The following is a 20,685-nucleotide window of genomic DNA, read 5'->3' on the forward strand; positions in this document are numbered from 1 at the left end:
ACCCCAAACAAATATAAAGATATTAAGATAAAGAATGAATTGTTAAACTTTAAAGAATAAAAGAGAACAAATATGAATAAATAGCAATAATTAGAAACACACATACAAACATACAATGTATTTTCTTTGAACAGAATATTTGGCTGGTTCACAAATTTAAACAGTGTTTAGTCATTTCAATTAAATTTACAATTTCTATATTTCCTTTTTGCCATATTTATTCCTCATCTATTTTTTTAAAAAAACAACATTACCCTTCATCCTCATCTCTAATCTTAATCAAATTCAATTTTTCCCTTCTATTCTATATTATACCCCTTCCCATTGTCATCTATTTTTATATCCATCCTCACATTGGTTAATTATGTAATATGAGTTGTTTAATACAAATTCAACATTTTAATATAAATCAATTAGTTATATAACTATCTTTTTTGTATATTAATCAATATGAACATGAATATTCCAATTATTTCCATGCAATCCAATTTCTTACAAATCAATTAATTATATTTACCAATAATAATAAACCAAATAATTTCCCCCATATATTCCTCCAAACCACAACTTAACCATTTCTGCTTTCAACACAGTATACAATTAATAGTATCTCAATTATTACAATTCCCTAGTTAAAAAGAGCTTTTTTTTCTTTTGTGTTTTAAAATCTTGAACTCTCCTCTTTTGCCCTAAATAATTTCCCATTGTTTGGACCTACCTTTTTTGGTGAGGAACAGGAAAATAAATCTGCTGCCTAATTTTCCAACGTTGCAAGCAAACAGCAAAGCCAACAGCCAGTTTTACTTTCAGTTTCGTTTTGAGCTTGGTTTGCACAAAGAGAAAAAAAAAACTGCTGAGCAATTTAGCAAGAGCAGAGCCCTGCGCAAATCAGCTGAGAGGGGGAAGCCGAGCTAATCAACGTAGGGCGGCCCTTTGAAGCCCCGTGGCAAGAGTTTAAACAGGTTTTTTCCCTCTAGCCATCAGCGGGGACTCAGGAGGCAGCCGGGACTCAGGAGGCAGAATGAAAAATCGGAACTTTTTTAAAACGCCGTGGGACGCGGGACAAATTGCTCAAAAGCGGGACTGTCCCGCCAAAAGCGGGACGTCTGGTCACCTTACTCTTAGAGAACATAAGGCTTTCTTCAGAAAAGGCCATTCTGTCCCAAAGAAGGAGGATAAAGGACACAATTTTTATATATAACAGCAAATAATATTTTTTTAAAAATGGTAAAAATTAATTCCTATATTTCCCCATACAGTACTTAACCTCTATCATTCCAGATCACATATTCAATTCAACACAAATAAATAAGGTTATATGTATATATTTATACTATTTGATCATATTTGATTTAGAGGGGTTTTAGTAAAGCATGGTTAATGTTTAGATCAATAATATTGAAGAATAAAATGGATTTCAAAAACTACTTTAGAACCATGGAAATGGCAAACAGCTGGATTATTAAAGGCTAGAAACATTGAAGGAAACTATGGAAATAACAAAAATCTGAATATTTTCTTTATTTGCATTTAGCGCAGAATGTGGAAGGCTGATAATTATTCTTGAACTGACATTTTCAGGCAGGGAATTTAATGGTGAGAAAGAGATCTAGATCTTGCTGAGGAGTTGAATATAAACAAATCACCAGGTCCAGATGGTATTCATCTGAAAATTCTTAAGGGGCTCAAGGGTGAAATCAGTGATATTATAATAAAAACATGGCATATCCCTTACATTGCTTCTAAATAAGAGAACTGGAAAATTCCAATGTTATGCCAATTTTTTCTTATTTAATTAAATAATTGCTCCAGATTAATCCAAGAAATTGCTAGTTGGTAAGCATGATATTTGTTCAAGTTAAATTAATGTTAAGTATTACTAAAAATAAATTCATCAAGATGCATGTTGTGTCCAGTAAAAGCTGTATAGCATTCTTGGCAATGATACAAACCATGAATTTTACATCATTGCCTCAATAAATAATTCAAATAATGACATGTGGGATGTAGCTTGCCAAGCTTGTCCTACTTGTGGACATCCATGATAGGCGGGTATATCAAGCTTTAGAAGAATAAATACAATTGTTTTGGCTCAAACACTTTTAATCTTTGAGAGTGTTGAAAATTACGGTATATGGATGGAATTACCTGATAATTTATTTCCATTTTCCTCAGTTTGACAAATTTGGTAGTAGCACTACCTTTATTTAGGACTAAATTGGACAAGGAGCAAGAAACAATGGACTGTTTTTACAAGAGAAAGATGAAAATACTAGGATTCTCCAAGGATTTAATGGAGTCTGAGCCAGCTGTGACTGATCAGAAAAGGGATTTGTGGTTTTCGGGAAAATTTTATGAAAATATTGACTAGATACACAGGTGGGGTAAAAAAGACAAACTTGATGTCATCAAGATAATGGTGGAAAATAAAAATCAATTATGCACAAAACCCCTTGATATATTGAGCTCTCCTACTGACCATTATACCTCAAGATTGGCCTGGTGAAATTTGAGAGAGTACAGAGAAAGGCAAATAAAATGATCAGGACCCCTGGATCCATACTCTGGTGAGGAGGTTGACAATATTTAGATATTTTTCAGCTTAGAAAGAAAAGCCTAGTGGCAGTAACCTCAACAAATCACAAAAAGCTAAACAGATTCAGACCAACACCTTCCCCCAGAGCGATAGACAAGACTGGGAACATGAGGGAAAAAAAGAACCTTGAGTCATTCAGTGGAACAAATGGTGACTAATTCAAAATCTTTGTGGCAAATACATTATGTTCAGTTCCATGCAATGGGTGAAGATATTGGCTTTATGTATAACTTAGAAGCTTCTTGTATAGATCTGCATAACCGCAGGGAAAACTTACTACCTGATGTTATTAATAAAGGAAGCCTGGGAAAAGCACAGGACTTTAAGAATACAATTATTATCACAATCTCTGAAAATAATTTGGCTTTACCATTTCCATCTGCCACAGGACATTCAAAAATAAATATAAGTCATTAATCTATTAGTTATATTTGTTTTATACAAATCTGTTTACAATACCGAAAATGAATTAAACATTAGCAACAACCTAATCTAAAATATTAGCCCATGAATAAACCAAGTTCCTGATTTGAGATCAGAGAAATAACCTAGGAACTTTCTAGTTGTGTCCATAATTTAAAAAGAAATTATATTTGGTTGTCATTAGATATCTAAGTCATTACATATGCTTACTGGTAAAATGAAAAGAGGGAAAGTTCAAAACTTCATCATAATACAATATGAAAGTTGTCATTTCATTTTTTAAATGGATTATTATTATTATAAAGTTTCTCAAACTCTTGTTAACTTGTTTAAAATAACCTAAGTGTATATCAATCTTAAAGCAGTATTGTTTTATATCATTTTATATTTCTTCATAAACTGATTCTGCCTTTAGCCACTGATCTGATATACCTACACTTAAAATTAAAGGATGATATTTAAAAGAGTTCAAACTCCAAGCAAACTCTCAGTTTTTACAAATCCCATGGATATTGCAATCTATTTAACATTATCATTTATCAATGTATAATAATAATTAGCATTCTGCAATTTTTATTTTTGGAATGACCTTCAGTTACCTGTTAAGACAAGGCAGCAATTCCAATACCAAATCATATATTATAGGGGATTAAAATTCCCAGTGCCAATTACATGGATAACAAAATAATCCCAGCTGTAATAAATCATGCCAAAGGAGTACTAATCTAATTAGTAAAAGAAGCAAATCCATATTTAGCCAAAGGTTGCTTAAATTTCCTGCATTCCATGTAGAATCCACCTTTACCAATTCCATTTTTTTCTGATAGTATGCCTAAAAATATGAATTAAGGGTCTAATGTTATCTAGAGCTTGTTTACCTTTTATACAATCAGACAGTGAAGGAAGGACAATCCAAAGTAACATTGAATTGATCCCAGGGTTTTTAAAAAAATGTTAGCATCAACATTTCAAAAGGAAGTCAATCAATAGCTTGAAAAGTCTATAATAACTTTCAAACTCATATCGGCCCCCTTGAAAGAAGCCAGGAAAGCTTTATTCAAATTGGTGTCCTAAATCTCCAATCATACTCAAGTAAGAGAGTATTGTCAAAGTCTGGAATGCTCTACCTGATTCAGTTGTCTCAGCTACAAATTTTCACAGTTTTAGTCACAAATTGACTTTTGTGGACCTCACTTCATACTTAAGAAGTCCATCCCTGTCATTGTATTTTTATATTATTCCTGTTTTCGTTTCTGTTGACAAATTACAATAAATAAAATAAAATAAATAAATAAAGAAGTGGACATTTGAATCATTTTTAAATAATACAACTCTTCCAGGCTTTACATATGTTTAGACTATTTACCTCCTTTATCTCTTCAAAAAATTACAGACACCATAAAAAGCTATGGAAACAAGAATGTTGGCTATGCTATTGAATGATTTAAGTGTCATTCAATAGCATAGCCAATATTCCTGTTTCCATAGATTTTTATAGTGCCTGCAATTTCCTGAAGAGATAAAGAAGGTATATAAACAGTTTGAACATATGTAAGCCCTGGAAGAATTGTATTATTTAGAAAATGATTAATTTCTTCCTCAGTAACTTCTGATTCAATATTTTCAAGTCAAATATAAAAAAAATAAAAACATTAGTACATAAGATAATTATTATTATCTTGCCCTGAGCAACGTTATAATAACAATAGTAATAATATTACTTTGTTGTTTTAACCAAGAATTTCCTGCCCCCCCCCCCCACATTCCAATGCTTTTGTTTAATACAAAGTTTGTGCATAAATCTATCCAATCTAGCAGGTACTTTTTCATTTATTAAATGAATTACAATAAAAATACACAATATATAATTACAATTGTATAGAACATGCAATTTAGCAGTCACGTTTATTTAATTCCTAAGTCATTTTGATATATTTAAAATAGATTGGTGTCTACCTGAGGAGCCCAAAGTGGATTAGAATCCTTTGGGACTGAGTGCTACCTTAGGGATTTGCATGCAAAAGAAACCAAGTAGGCTGGAAAATATTTCCATCTGAAACCTGAGAAGCTAAACTAAACAGAATAATATAACTCAGTGTAGGCATTTCTCATGTTGTTTAAATGATCATCATTCATACTATCCACTGTAGCCATAAGAAATGGAGACTGTAACTCTTAAAATCTCCAACCAGTAGCTTGCTGGCTATGAATTTGGAAATATAAATCCATCATTTCTGGTGGGCATCTGATTAGATGTTGGATGTCTACTACTCCTAGTACTCTCCCACTTACTCTGAGTTTTATATATTTTAAAAATCCCAGACCTAAAGAAAAATAAAGCCAAATAGTTGGATATGCCAGTACCACTATTTTGCGAAGTGAGACACACTAGGCCTGAGCAATTATTTGTTTTGTTGACTGATTTCATAAAATAAAAATAGTCCTGCTCATGTATCAATGATGCTTTCCTCCAAATAAAGTCCAAATTGTGAACGGAATTGACCCAATTCCTATATTTTAATTAATTCAGATGTTCAAACTGATGGCATGGTTCATAAGGGAAAGAGTAAGTAGCGTGTAAATGTTAGAAAAACAAATAAATGATTTCTTCGATTAATTGAATTACATCCAATTCACAAAGTCAAATCTAAAGGGAGTGGAGGTTTGTTCAGGTAATAAACCTTAGTTTTATAATAGGCATGTTAGATGTATGCAGGATAATCCTTATTTTAAGCTATGAAATCTTGGTGATGTATGACTGTGACTTTAGCCTCTGGCTGTAGCAGAGATAAAATTCAAATGCACTTAAAACAAAGTCAGTCTTTCCTGCACAGACTAGTTCTGATTCAGTCACCAAGTTAAAGACATCTATTTTTGGGCCAAGTGTCCATCAATGTCACTTTAATATCCCATGGAGTGATTTCACATGAAATTATGTGAAGACTAAGCTCTGTAAAATCTCATTTTCCAACTAGGGATACTAAATGGTTGGATAATGTATTCTGAATATATTATAATTATTTTTCAAAGCAATGCAGCTAGGTATGTTTTTGCTGCCCCCATTCTGAACATCAAAACCAGAGTCTAAATTAGTTAGAGTCACGAATGTAGACTTTTTCTTTTCTTTTTGGTGCTCATTTAAATAATAGCCATATGTTCACTTTCATATTATGGATAGATTTGCTTTATAGGCTGCCAGCAATCTCCCATTAAAAGGATTAATCAAATCCATGTTGCCTAGTCCTGTAAAGAGATATAATGCCACAAGTACAACCATAAGCATCTGTTCCTAATCACAATGACAAAATGTATGTCATAATAATGCAAGCGCTACCCTTTTCTACCTGAATCACCCATAAATACAAGTATAAGGGACAGAGTTTTTAACACAACATTATGTCACTTGCTTCCACTGGCCCAGTAGTCAAGTAATTTTTTTCAGTGCTTAGGAAGTGTTTAAATTTTAGGCTGCTTAATTACTTATGTTCTATATTTATTTTTAAATTAAAAAATGATGAGATAACAGCCATCTTTTTGGAGAACCAGTTTGATATAGTGGTTAAGGCCAAAACTAGGAACTGAGTTCTAGTCCTGTTTTAGACATGAAAGGCAGCTGGGTGACCTTGAGCCAGTCACTGTCTTCTCAGCCCAACCCACCTCACAAGGTTGTTTTTTTGGAGAAAATAGGACGAGGAAAGAATATTCTGTATGTTTGCTATCTTGAATTATTTATTAAAATAATAAAGGTGGGATAAAAGCTATTTAAAAATAAATAACTAATCTTTTTCAAGAGCCAGGTCTAGAAGTATACATTAGACGGAATGAATTTTGAATCAGACTGGGTGTAGAGTACTTCTCTAGCTTTCCAGAGTGAAAGATTCCTCTAAAAGGATCAGAAGTCAGTATTATGAGTCACCTTGAAGCAAGATGGGTGGCACACAAACCTAATAAATAAATAAATAAAAATTATCCACACATTAAAAACAGTTTTGAGTATTTGCAGTAATAATCAAGTGGACGGATACCCGAGTACCATCGACAATCCTGAATCCTGCTTTTGATCTGGCTCAGGTTCAACTAGCATTTCTGAACTGCTTTGAAGTCAAATTGTTATCTGAACCATCAAATCAGGTTCAAAATCAGATTTGGAGCATAATGAACTCTCTTGGGAGATACATATTTTAACATAAAACATTATTATTATAATCAGAAGAGCTCTTCTGATCCACATTAAATCCTAAATCAGATCCAATCCAACAATTTACTTCTGAAAGTAACCAAACATACAGCAATAAGACCAACACAGCCATAATAGCTCCCTTCGACATCTAAAATAATAATTGTTAGGCAAATATCAGCATCAACATCTCCACCAGGAGGTCTACATGTTGAATAGGGCTGTTGACAGAAGAAATTCCCTAACAGCTAATGTTGATACTCACAAGGTTAATATATGACAATTCAGTCTTACTACATTTTTAACTGAAGTCAAAATGCTAATAATGTATCCTTGTTTTATTTATATATGAATATTTCTTTTCCATGTCTTATATCTTTATATAATTAACTCATGTGATCAAATTAAGAAAGTAACAGATCCATAGAGAGTAAGATTGGCTGCTGAATCCATGAATGCAGTTTATGTATTAGTTCTCTATTAATACTATGTGGCCCTTTCTCCCTTCCTTCTTTCCTTCCTTCCTTCCTTCCTTCCTTCCTTCCTTCCTTCCTTCCTTCCTTCCTTCCTCCCCCTTCTCTCAAATATTCAGTTTGAATTCAATAATGTGTTAATTACTGAATATACCACAAAGGCTGTGATCAGATGGTGGGTGGGTGGCTATGCTTGTTTCCAAAATGTCAAGAGCCAATTTACAACAGGATCTTATGAGCTAATATGTGGGTACTGCAAGTTAGAAAGACTGAACTAGTACCAATTCTGACACTAGTATCAGCAACCACTGAGCTATGGATCATCTTCAATGCCCTGAAGAAATCTGGAGTTGGTGGTACCTAAGTTTGAGATTCACTCAAAACAATATTGTCCATTTATAATGCTTTGTACAATTTAACTTAACACCCCCACCTGTGTTTATTTGCAGTGAAATTACAGTTGGAAAGCTTATTCATATAACAAAATACTCAGTGCTATGTCAAACTACAATTATAATACTTCAGATTTGAAGTACAGAGTGGGTCTGAAACCCAAAGAGAAAAAAATGAAGAAAGAAAACCCCTTTTTAATTGAAAAAAAATGTTATTTTGTTGCATTCTTTATTTCAGCCTTGTGCTGCATATGATTTACAGAAAATTATATTCTTGCTACAAAAGAAAGCATCAGATTGAAGCCAATTTCAGCATTTGGTTGGGACTAGTTCCACTAGCACTTTAATAGTGGAATCCTACATGTGTCTACTTTTTAAAAAAGTTTCATTCAGTTCAAATGAATTTATTTTCAAGCTAAATGTGTATAATAGTTTAAACTAAAATAATATTCAACCATAATCTGTTACAGCAAAGCAGTTCTACTTTTCATTGGTACAAATAATTTTCACTGATTTTCCTCCCAATTATCAAAGCCCTTGAGGACATGTCCCATTTTTTCCCCAAAGTAAATCTCTAAATCTTCAAAGGAAATTTATTGCAGGAATAGTGAGCATAAGGGGAAGAAGGAGAGAAAGGCCTGATAAAATTTAGCACCCAATTTAAATGACAAGCATGAGCTTTCTGATAAGACCAAATGCTACTTTTCCTTCTGAATATTACAACAAAATGGGTCTGATAAGAAGCAACCTGCATTAATCAAGTAAATTAAATAATTGATAGCTAGTCTTGTGATTGATTTCTTGTCTGAAATGGAGGGATTTCAATTCAATACTCCTCAAGCCTGAAGTGAGTATCTCTGCATTTAGCAGAATGCTGTAATAACATAGTAGCCAACAAATCAATGTTCTATCACTTTATTGGATTTTGTTTATTCTGTAAGTAGCTCAGTACAATGCTAGAAACTCTGTGGAAGCAGTTCAGTTCTATTGCCACCAAAATGTTACAAGACGGTATTTGGCATGCCTTAACAAAAACCGCATGCAATCAACACAGACTTTTAATACAAAAATGGACAATCTTTTTATTCAAGAAGTATGCAGTTAAGTGTTGTTTTATTCCTTAAATTACTAGAAGCTTTATTCCACAACAGAACCTGAGAAGCTTAAATATCAAGTAACACTGTCTCTTTAGGCAAATCAAATGACACTGTTATCACTAATAAATCTTGAATTACTCAACAATATTACAGAATATTACAGAAAAGTAGAAAAATAAAACATTTTCACATTTGCACTTGAAAACACACTATAAAATCCAAACCTGTAAAACATTTAGCACATAAATTACACCTTTGTGTTTCCCTTCATATTAAATTGAAACATTTGTGGCTTGTCTTCGCTTGGACTGCTAAATTGTGCCCCTTTTCTTATGAAAGATTTTGTATTTGAAAGGTCCAAAGCAGACACAAATTTTTGCTCTATTGCTACGTAAATAAATACCCCATGACAATTTAATTTCCAGCTTCCAATCTGTACAGTGAATGTGAAGCTTGTCAAGTTATGTGAATGTTTGAGATTTATTTTGCTACAGCCCTCTATTTGTCCACAAGGCACAAATATTTTCTTTTTATTTAAAAAAGCCTAGATTCCAAGATGTTTGAAAAGAGCAATTTAATTCAGAGATGGAAAATTGCTTTATTATAAAACTTCATTTACAGCAATAATAGGGCATGGATGAAATCTGTAATTAGCTGCTTATTTTGTAAATTGTTAAAAATTGTTTTTGGAGCAGTGGGAATTTTTTTATGACTTCTCCATATTTGTCCTTCCCAACAAGCATCTGAACTAGGAAAAGAGGGGAAAGTGTACAGGTAGTTCTCAACTAAGACCACAATTGAGCCCAAAATTTATGTTGCTAAGTGAAACATTTGTTAAGTGAGCTTTGCCCCATTGTATGACTTTCCTTGTCACTGTTATTAAGTGAATTGTTGCAATTGTTAAGTTAGTAACCTGGTTGTTAAGTGAATCTGGCTTCCCCATTGACTTTGCTTATCAGAAGTTCGCAAAAGCTGATCGCATGACCTCAAAACACTTCAACCACCTTAAATATGAACCAGTTGCCAAGCACATGGCCAATGTGACTATGGGGATGCTGCAACGGTTGTGTTTGGTCATAAGTCACTTTTTTTTAGTACCATTGTTACTTGGAACTGTTGTAAGTTGAGGACTATCTGTACAATTTATCTCCCCCTGAACATTTATGGATTTCAACTTGTCTTTAAAATTTGACACAATTCAACATTTGTGCCAATCACTACAAAGAAATAATAATAATTCCCCTGTTTTTTTTATTTTAATCTTTTTCTCTCTGGAATCCCCATTTCATTTCATTCTTTCGTTTCCATAATCTCTCAGTTAGCATGGTCAAATTATTTGCTGAAGAACTTTACACCTGCTGTTACAAATAAGGCAAAAGCTATTTTTGTTAAGTAAAAGCACTTCCTTTCATCTGTTTCCAAAATTTATCAGAGAGATCCAACCGTAATAGAGGGATGCAAAAGAATCAAAAAAGGATGGGGAGGGGGGAAGCAGCAAAAACACAACATATCTAGCACAAAACATCAACCTTAATGGGGAAAGAATAAACCCATCTCCAACATGCTAAACCTGGTGAAAATTCATAATAATTCCTCTACCTACTCTTCTGGAACTAAGTTATATCTTGTATAAGCATACATATGAAATTGTTTTCCCTAGTAATCCTTGCCTTTAAATCAAATTCCTCTTATAATAAATGGCATGTGAACAACTTAAGAACAATAAGATTAAAGAGATTTCCCATTGAACCATATCACTGATAATGATAAACGCCAAATCATAGGGAAGAGACAGTGTTCCATTACAACTTCAATACATTTTAGATGGCCCTCAGATCTAAAGAAATAGAAGACTCCTTTCCAAAAGCCATAGGATAGGATGGAGCATTTTAATAAAGATGGGGAAATGTAGTGTGTGTTTATCTAATAATGTGCATCATGCCATGAAAGCTAGTTTAAAACAAAGCTGTAGTAACACATTATAAAAATAAGGCTACCATATCTGAATTGTAAAAAACGGGATTGACTGCTAGATGACAGCAAATAGCTATAGTTTCTGTATCTCTGTTGCAATCTTGGAGCCCAAATAACTTTTTGCACCAAGAACTGGTAGCCCTAATGAAAATAGAAGGCTGCAAATTCCAAAAATGCCTTGCTTCATGTATACACATGTATATTTATACATTAAGGGACAGGAAATCCAATGCCTTTTATATGTTCCTATAAATTTTAAGAAATGTTCTTAATTATAACTCTCAAAAGATTCCTGGCCTTGAGCCATAACTGGGTAGAGCTAATACTAGTTGCAATCTTTGATAATACAAAATTGACTATTTTGTTTCTTGATCTATAAGCATCTTTAAAAATGGGAAGAAGAACAAAAAAAGTAAAAATTTCAAATTTAAAGCAATGATATCTAAAATGGAAAAAATGAATGTGGTATAGGTGGGAGGCTTGACAAATTGTTAGATACTTTCACACTAAAATATGCTTTTTGTTTTCTTAACATCTAACATCTACTTTCTATTCTGAAAGTAGAACTGAACCCAAATCATAACATTTGCCTGGTTTGATCATTAAAGAAAGTGAACTTAATTTTTACATTCTGCACTTATTTCATGTCCAGTTAACTCAGGTGAGATGACACAGTTCTCTTCAATGAGTTGCCTTAAAACTCATCTAGTATTTCAGAAGCTGACTAGAAAAGCTGCTAGAACATTCTATTCATGTGCTCCCGATGAACAAGTCTTTTCTGGTATCAGCACATCTGGAAAGACCATAATGGAAATCAATTCAGCTGCTTATTTCAATGTTAGAAGGGAGGGGCCTGCATTATTTGTTAAAGCAGGATTTGAAGAATATTTCACATAAGAATTCGTTGAAATAAAGTACCATTTTGAAATTTTGTCACAACCCTTATTGCTCATACCATTAGAACCACAAAGGGAAACCAGGATTGTGGCCATTGGTTTAATGCTTAGCAACTAATTGGTTAAATTAATGATTTCTTTTAACACCTAATTTATGGCCATAACAAATACACAAAGCCATGTCATTGGAAACATTGACAAGTGTACAATTAGACTGTCCCTTCACTTCTGGTGAACAAATAAGAAGTGATGTGTTTATAGCCATTAGTTCTCCAAAGAGTTCCACAAATGGAACTCAAATACCACAAATGGTTCCACAAATACCATCAGCCAAGATTCTTCCATAAGGAAGTCTTCTTCATAAATTTTGTTATTGTTTTTGTATTTCAGGAAACCATCTTGAGCATGGAAATCAATGATGGAGCCAGAAAGAGAACTGAGTGTAACATATATAACCACCATCCTCAATTGCCACATATGCTCACTCTATTGCCACATAGGCTTTTAAATAAGCAAAAATCTGCAGTATCCCTCTTTTTTCTATATGACTACACAGAGATGCATACATGTTGTAAACATGCCTTTTCTCTATTATATTTACTGAAAAGTATAATTTAATGATAAGTTATGTGAAGACCATTCTCATCACCTGATTACCTGTTTCTAGAAGCAATATAGCAGTATTGATAATAGTATTAAGCAAGCATGACCCTAGAGAATCAATAAGTTATGGATCAAACATGGAAATGCCATGCAGATAGCATTAAAATGGACAAAGATCAGTGGGGATCTTAGCTTTGTTCTAGAAGAAACCTGTTACATTTAGCTTTGAAGGTGAATATAAACTGGCAACAAAATCTAAAATGATAACACAGAGAATTTTTGTCCTGTTCTCTGTCGTGCAACAAGGAGAAGAAGGAGGAGGAGAAGGAGAAGAAGAAGGTTTGAAGAAGTCTGGCTTGATAATACAATCAACTGCAGCTGCTTTAAAAGCTACTTAAGCTTTGATGAGGAATTTAGATGCTTTTAAGTAGCAGCAGCATTTTCCAGGTTTATGTGGAAACCTAAAGAAATGCTGGACTTCTTCATTGAATGAATGGAGAAGAGCTCTACTTATATAATGCCTGAAGTACTTTATCCAAACCATTTTTTAAGCAGGTACAACTTTAATGAATAGCCATCTGTCACAGATACCATAATCTGGATTCTGCACTGAGCGTTAATAATTGCTTTCAGGAATCTAAACGGCCTGTTCTACTTCTATAATTCAGTACTACATCCATACAGGGATTTGCTAATCCCACAAAATTGTTTGAAGTAAGGATCCTACTTAGCATTGCCATGTTTTACTTTGTAATCTTGGAATCACATTCTTTCCAAAGATGGATCAAGATCTGGCCCTGTAAAAAAAAAAAAAACAACCATCAAGCAGGTCTTGAGTATTCAATTAACAGCTAAGGCAAAAGGTATGTCCTCATTCTTTTCCTATTTTTAACTGCATTCAATGAGAAACTTTCTGAAATTAGGTCAGATTTTAGAAGCCAATTTAATTTGGCAGAGGTGAGCAGTGATCTTAAAACATGAGCAAAAAGCATTCTCTCCAATTATACCAATCTTCTTGGAGGAATGAATTATGTCATCTTCTTAATGAATCTTAAATCTATTAAATAAACTTAATTTATATTTTCCTGAAATCCCCATATGACAAAAATGCCAGCAGGCTACATCTGAACTCTAGGTGGTGATTCTTGATTCGTACCAACACCACCCAGAAATTAGGAAATGTCCTATTATATTAAGATAATCTGCTTGACTCCTTTTTTGTTATTTTTTGACAGTTTTTAAGAGGTTCAGTCCTGTCACTCAAAATGTAACTACTTTTTTCCCCTTAATGTTGGGTTGTAATGATTCTTTCGTATATAAACAATCTTTCTGGCTCATATAAGACCTAATCCAAAAGATGGTTGAAATCTACCTCCAAAAGAGAATCATCATTGCCACATTGAGTTTTAATGAACAAATGAAAACAAAGGAATTCTGAACAATCTTGCTGAAGAATTCCAAACATTTTGCCAGAACTTAGCAAGTTACAATAGACTTGGGAAACTTTTAACTTCCTGAATGTTCATCTATTAAATAGCCAGACTAAGAAAAAAATGGAATATAATATGTGAAAGTTAAAATGCACTTGTAAAGAACAAATAAATTCAAAGATTTTAGAAAAGCCCATTCTATAATTCTGTTCTTAATTCAATTGCTATGTTCAGCAAGGCATGTCTCAGTTAAAAAATACCACAGTTCTCAATGCCACAGGGATGGCAGAAGATATTTCACTTCCTGCTGATACTCAAAAGAGGCTTTAATATAACTGGTTAATCACAAAAAGACATTTAAAAATGTCATTTATTTATTCCAAATGTATTGACTTTTCAATTCATTTGAATTGGCTTGTTAAGAAATAGTTTGACTTGCATATGCAACAATGTATGAATTGTGGCCTTAAGCAACTGCATTTTATATAGTTCAATCTTTATAGAATAGATTTAAAATTGTTTTTAAGTGGAATTTTGATTCAGATGTAAGTTTCATTGGGGTTTACTTTCAAGTAATAAATCACAGGATTATACCCTAAAATTACATGCCGTTATATAGAAATTAACTTTCTTCCGATCTGATGCTTTCAGGTGTAGTGGCCTCTATTTCCCACTCAACCCATCTTCCTTGAACAAGATAGCCAATAGCCATGTTGCCTTGGCTTGATGGAGAAACTTATTTTAGCACTAAGTTGGAGAAAAATGCCTTAGCTCATAAATACCCAATTCAGTTTTTAATGGAGAAACAAGAAGCATTCTGAAATCCATAACACAACATATTTCTTTCTCCTGTTAATATGTAAAATAAATAGATTTTGCAGATTCTGTAGAATTTCATTTATCTTTGAGATGTTTTGAAGCTTTGCCAAGAGACTTTTAGAGCAATTCTTGCTCATATGCAAACTACTGAGTATGAATAAGCAAGATGAAAATAGATTCTTTATAATTCTTTGTAAATTATGGATTTCTGTCAGGACTTGCTAAAACCATTTACAGGATTATACAGCTTGTTCATTTGGTACACAAAAAAATTATAAATAAACCAATTTAAAGCATTGGTTCCTAGAGCAAATGTTTTTCAGATATATTTTAGAATATTAATATATGTAAATATAGCTGGTTAAAATTGTTTGTTTTTCAAGTTCCCATTTTAAGGATGTGCTTGTTAAATGTAAATGCAACATAATATGTTGCTCTTGACCTAGTTTATATGGCTTTTCCTTTATATTCTTCTTTTCCACAATTATACTCTGCCCTATCTGATATATACATGACACCTTGGTAAGAATGAATCTTTTCTTGAAGAGGATAAAAATTAATTAAATGCTGTATTTATAACAGCAAACATCTGGACAACCACTAGATTGTAGCAAAGAAATTGTTTTATGGGTCTATTTTTTGTTATCTCGTGCATGTCCAGAGCTTTGCAGTCCAAGTCTGGTAACCCAGTTTTATAAATCTTAATTGAGCACATCGCAAAAATGTAAGAAAACAACAAGCAGGCTGAAAAGATGAACAAGTTAAAAAGCAGCAGCCAACATAATGGAATGAAAACTAACTGCAGATATATATGGGTTGAAAACTATGTGGACTGAAAGGTTACATTAAAAAAAAAAACTATGTAAACACAAAGATCTTCACCTATCAACTTGAAACTAATGAAAAAGATAGTCAGTGGAACTCCCACAATAATGATTTCCAGTAATTAGATACTACCACTAAAATGGATCCGTCAAAGTGTGCATTAGATATTGACAGCTCATATAGAGATTAACATCCTATTTATTTTAAAATCCATGTTGTTAAATGGTTAAAAAATCGAACATAAACAAATTCAAGCATGTCCTTAAGCATTTAAAACCCACATAAATTGGAAATGAAGGGCTGATTAAGAACTAATTCAAACACATTCACATATGACGATATGGAAGAACCCTATTCAAGCATTTAACCCAGTGTTTTCAACCTCAGCAACAGAGATGTGTGGACCTCAACTCCCAGAATTCTTCAGCTGACACGCTGCCTTGTTGCCCTATCACTTTTCATGCATTGGTTGGAAAAGCGTGAAAATCCTCTTTATAGATCTAAATCAGATGGGGCAGAGCCATGTAGGCAGCCTACCTGAACTGGTTTTCCCATTTTCAAATAAACAAACCTTTTCTCCCACTCACTGCATTAATTCCTAAATTCCTCAAATGTGAAACCTTGTATAAATTTAAATGATGTGCATGTTGTTGTTTTTTTCCAGTAATCAAAAGCAATGGCAGTTTTTGCTTGTTCTGGGGAGAGGGGAAAAAAAACCTAAAGCATATACTAGAGAAGTAAACAATTTGCCTGAAAAACAGCTGTTGTCATGCAAAGTGCTTTAGATTAACAAGAGCAAATTAAACCTAAAAATAAATCAAATGCCTGTCTTTATCCTGTCAAAAATATAGCCTGTTAGATAAGCTTCATTATTTTATCCAGTGAAAAACTGAGACCAACTCCAAAATTAGGCAATGATCTAAATTGCCGAATAGGAATTGCGTCTCTTAAGTGGAGGAGATATGCTATATTTGCTACGGTGAGAGATTTTTAAAGGCTTTGAGGACATGTCTTCTGAAAATAACACACACAGTGGGCTAAACAACAGAAAAGTAGTTATGTCCAATTTTTGTGTTGCTAACAGGATTTATATTCATATGAACATTTCCACCAGCAAATCAATATCAAGGCGTGTGGGAAAGGCGTATCAAGAGCTCAACCGGATTGCCCCAGTCCTAGCCATATCAGTATTATTATCGGTATTATCAACCAAAAGCAAAGAATTTAGATTTCATTTTATATAGCAGTGATGGCTAACCTTTTCGGCACTGAGTGCCGAAACTGGAGCGCGCATGTACATGGACGCAGGAGCACCGAAACCCGAAAAGAGCAGCTGTCCGGTACGCATGCACGCAGTGGCCAGCTGCTCTTCCAGGTTCAGTTATGCACATGCACACTGGCCAGCTGCTCTTTTCTGGGTTCTATCGCACACATGCGATAGCCAGCTGATCTTTGCATGAAGAACCTGGAAGAGCAGCTGGCGACCACATGTGTGCCCACAGAGAGGGCTCTGCGTGCTACCTCTGGCATGTGTGCCATTGGTTTGCCATCATAGCTATATAGGCAGAACTGTCAACTCACTGTCAACTGTCAACCCAGCATATGCTAAATCCTGAACCCTGTATGTGATTAGTGGGTAAGTGAATGATACTCTATTATGGTATATTATATACTATTTACATTCACATCAACCTGTGCTATTATGGAGGCTTCCAGATGTATTAGGTAACCATTCTTGGGGTAGCTGCCTAAAGACACCAGATTGGGAATGACTATTTGATAGGACCATGCAATGATTCAGGTTCAGTTCCATAAAGGTGTTTTGAGTGTGCAGAACCCAACCGTAGCTCCAAATTGCAAGTCTTAAAAGTAGTCAGCTCATTTGTGGGAGCTTGTTTTGAAATACCTTCTTGGAATCAAATCCAAAGTGCTATAAAGTTCTACTTTCTACATTGATCTAGACTTGGGAGGGAACATTATCTGCTTTGATAGGTCAGCTAGAACAAATCACAAAATAAATGATAATGGATTCTCAGTAAGAATCCAAAATGATAAAGTGCACAGAAATTTAATTCTCTATCCAAAATTGCTACAATAAAGGACCTTACAAGCACACTGGGAAAGTACCCCAAATCAATATAAAAAGTAATAAATTCAAACTGGCTAATATGCATTGAGTTAATTATGAAACCAAAATCAACTATAATAAAATAAAGAAGTAAGAACAGACTTATTTCTTATTGATTAACTGAGCAAAGTATGGCCAACTGCTTGGCATTCCTGGAAGGGCTTTTGTTCTTTTAAATGAATGTAATGAGCTATAATATTCTTGAGGATTTTGCATTAGCCCATAATGGGGCTGGCAGTCATAGATCATCCTTCTCTTCCTATAACCACAGCAATGAACAAGGAAGAGATTTGGAGATAGAAGAGTAGAGTTGGATCTTACACAACTATTTGATTTCTCAGGTTTTTTAAGTCAAGGATGTGGTTGTATATAGGGAAAGAGGCTCCTAATCCCTTCTCTCTTCAAATTGTACATGCCACCATGGTATCCATTAAATTAATATTTTAGACACTTTTCTCATTTTTTCCTTTAAAAGTATTTAAATTTCACTTAGTTTCCTCAAAGTCTTTTAGGCAACTAGAAGATAGTTTAACACACATACACACACACAAACATATGCACACATGTTCTTCACTGGTTATGGTTTGGGCTTTTTTTAATGCACAAAATCAGTATTGTAAGAATTAAAAGTTAGGATGGCAAAGGATAGAGAGTGTTTGCGAAGAAGAAAAAAGCAGGGAAAGGAAGGGGCAAGGAACCATTCATAAGCTTGTGTCTCCGTTTTGTTTGCACTCAGATAAAATACTCAGAGTCATATCCTCACTTTTGGATTGCACATTGAGCTCACTCCTTCTTGAGGCTTTCCGAGTTGCCCTGGAGAGCTTTCTCCGAAAAGTGTCTCCAGCCAAAAAATATAAAATAGGATCCACGCAGCTGTTGAGACTCGCTAACCCTCGAGTTACTTGGTAGGTAGCATAAACCCTGTTGTTAAACGCACACATTTCCGGAGTCTGAAAATCCAGCCGGGCGCGTAGATTCAAGTTTTTCATCACGTGGAAAGGAAGATAAGACACAGCAAATACTGCCAACACTATAATAACCAAGTAAATTGATTTCCTCCTAAGCGGGGAATTGTCTAAATCTTTGTAAATCAGTGCTTTCACGATTAATCCATAGCAACCGAGGATCAGAATAAACGGGATGCAAAACAAGAAGACAGTGGTGCACATGCTGTAAATAAAGTAGCTACGCAGGTAATTGTCTACTGTTGTGTCATAGCACGCCATGGTTTTGACTTTCCTTACTTCAGTCCCAGAGAAAAAGAAGATGGGAGAGATTCCTACCACCACGATAAACCAGACCAGGGCGCTGATGTAAACAGCATTCTTTTTTTTCAGTCTCCCCAGTGATTTCAAAGGATGCACCACACCAGTGTATCTGTGCACACTGATGCATGTGAGGAATAAGATGCTTCCATACAGATTGACATGAAAGATAAATCTCTGCAGCTTGCACATGAAGTCTCCAAAGATCCAGTCCGTTTGATTGAAGTAGTAGAATATTAGGGCAGGGAGGGTCAGGACGTACAAGAAGTCTGCTAGGGCCAAGTTGAACATGTAAACTGAGATGCCACTCCATGGCCTCATGTGGAAGACAAACATCCAGATGGCCACGCTGTTGCCTAGGAATCCAGTGATGAAGACTACGATGTAGACTGCTGGCAAGTAATAGAACTGAAAACCGGTTTTGGTCAAGGAACACTTGTTAGTGGCATTGCTGGTCACATTGTTAGCCAGTGCGTGGGTTTCAGTCAAATTCAGGACAACCGAAATGAGGGCTTCAGTCATGGTGACACCAATGAATTCACATCAGTGGCTTTCAAGATCTAGAATCAGCAAGTGTCCCTAGAGAAAAGAAAGAAAGTATCTAAGCTATGTCAATAAAAGAAACAATGCAGCAAAACAGGCAGGAGAAAAACCATATTCAATTTTCAGCAGATCTAGAAGCAGTGTATTTATTTATATCCTGCTACAATCTGGTGACTTTTGATAGCTCGCTTGATAGAAGAAAAATATTAAAACATTCACAGTATATTTAAACTTAGAAGTTAAATAACTAAATAATAATAAAAATCGTGAGTTGTTTAATTGACAGGGCCATAAGTACTACATTTGCTTTTTTGGCAGGCATATGTTCCTGCAGACCAGTTGAGATGCTTTAATTTACTGCCCATATTTGAATGTCAATATTATATTCTTTCTAGAATATGATAGCTTCAGCTTGTGAGTTATTTGCCCATATGCCCTACCACGTGCCACAAAATGTAACACAAGGAACTAGTCCTAACAGACTGTTAAACTCAGTCAAGTATCGGTTTTTGCTAAAGCATCTTATGGGCATTACCAAATGAGGCTGTTATTCATACAATCACCCTGACTCATCCATGGAATTTTGCAGACCTCAATCTCCATTTGTAACAATCTTCTTCTCTTCCCCCTACCACTGATACCTTCTCTTAAGAGGAGAGAAAATCTATTTAAGGAGAAAAAAGCAGAAGACCTCTCCAATACTTTTTTGACTGGTATTTATAGCGTAAAAAAACCTGTCCATCTGGAAAAAAAAACCCTGCATTTTATATGCTGGAATTTCATATACCAGGAAGGAAGATGGAAAGTAATGAACTTACTGAAAAATTTCAGCCACTGAGAGATCCTATGGTGTAAAAGATCATAATCTTTATTATTATTATTATTGGCCAAAAAATTCTATTCTATTCTATTCTATTCTATTCTATTCTATTCTATTCTATTCTATTCTATTCTATTCTATTCTATTCTATTCTACTCTACTCTACTCTACTCTACTCTATTCTATTCTATTCTATTCTAATAGATCTTGACTTCTTCATCAAG

At 34.2% G+C, this 20,685-nt stretch overlaps 1 protein-coding gene across 7 annotated transcripts in view; it reads right to left on the reverse strand.

Moving 5' to 3' along the window:
• P2RY1 (purinergic receptor P2Y1) overlaps positions 1 to 20,685 on the reverse strand; it is a 56,223-nt gene that overhangs the window by 32,768 nt on the left and 2,770 nt on the right. For 3 of the 7 annotated variants that reach the window (XR_015728580.1, XR_009620452.2, XR_009620451.2), the window contains exon 2: positions 18,597 to 19,677. Coding sequence is in view for 4 of the 7 variants with exons in the window: in XM_060682998.2 (XP_060538981.1) it covers positions 755 to 822; positions 18,597 to 19,620 (1,092 nt within the window). In the remaining 3 variants the exon portion in view is untranslated. Of the gene's footprint in view, positions 1 to 547; positions 823 to 8,960; positions 19,678 to 20,685 lie in introns of those variants that run through there. The other 4 variants (XM_060682998.2, XM_060682997.2, XM_034439189.3 and 1 more) reach the window with 4 other exon arrangements.

This window comes from Pantherophis guttatus, chromosome 6 (assembly GCF_059756535.1).
Source record: "Pantherophis guttatus breed Tessera chromosome 6, ASM5975653v1, whole genome shotgun sequence".
NCBI classification, from domain to species: domain Eukaryota; kingdom Metazoa; phylum Chordata; class Lepidosauria; order Squamata; family Colubridae; genus Pantherophis; species Pantherophis guttatus.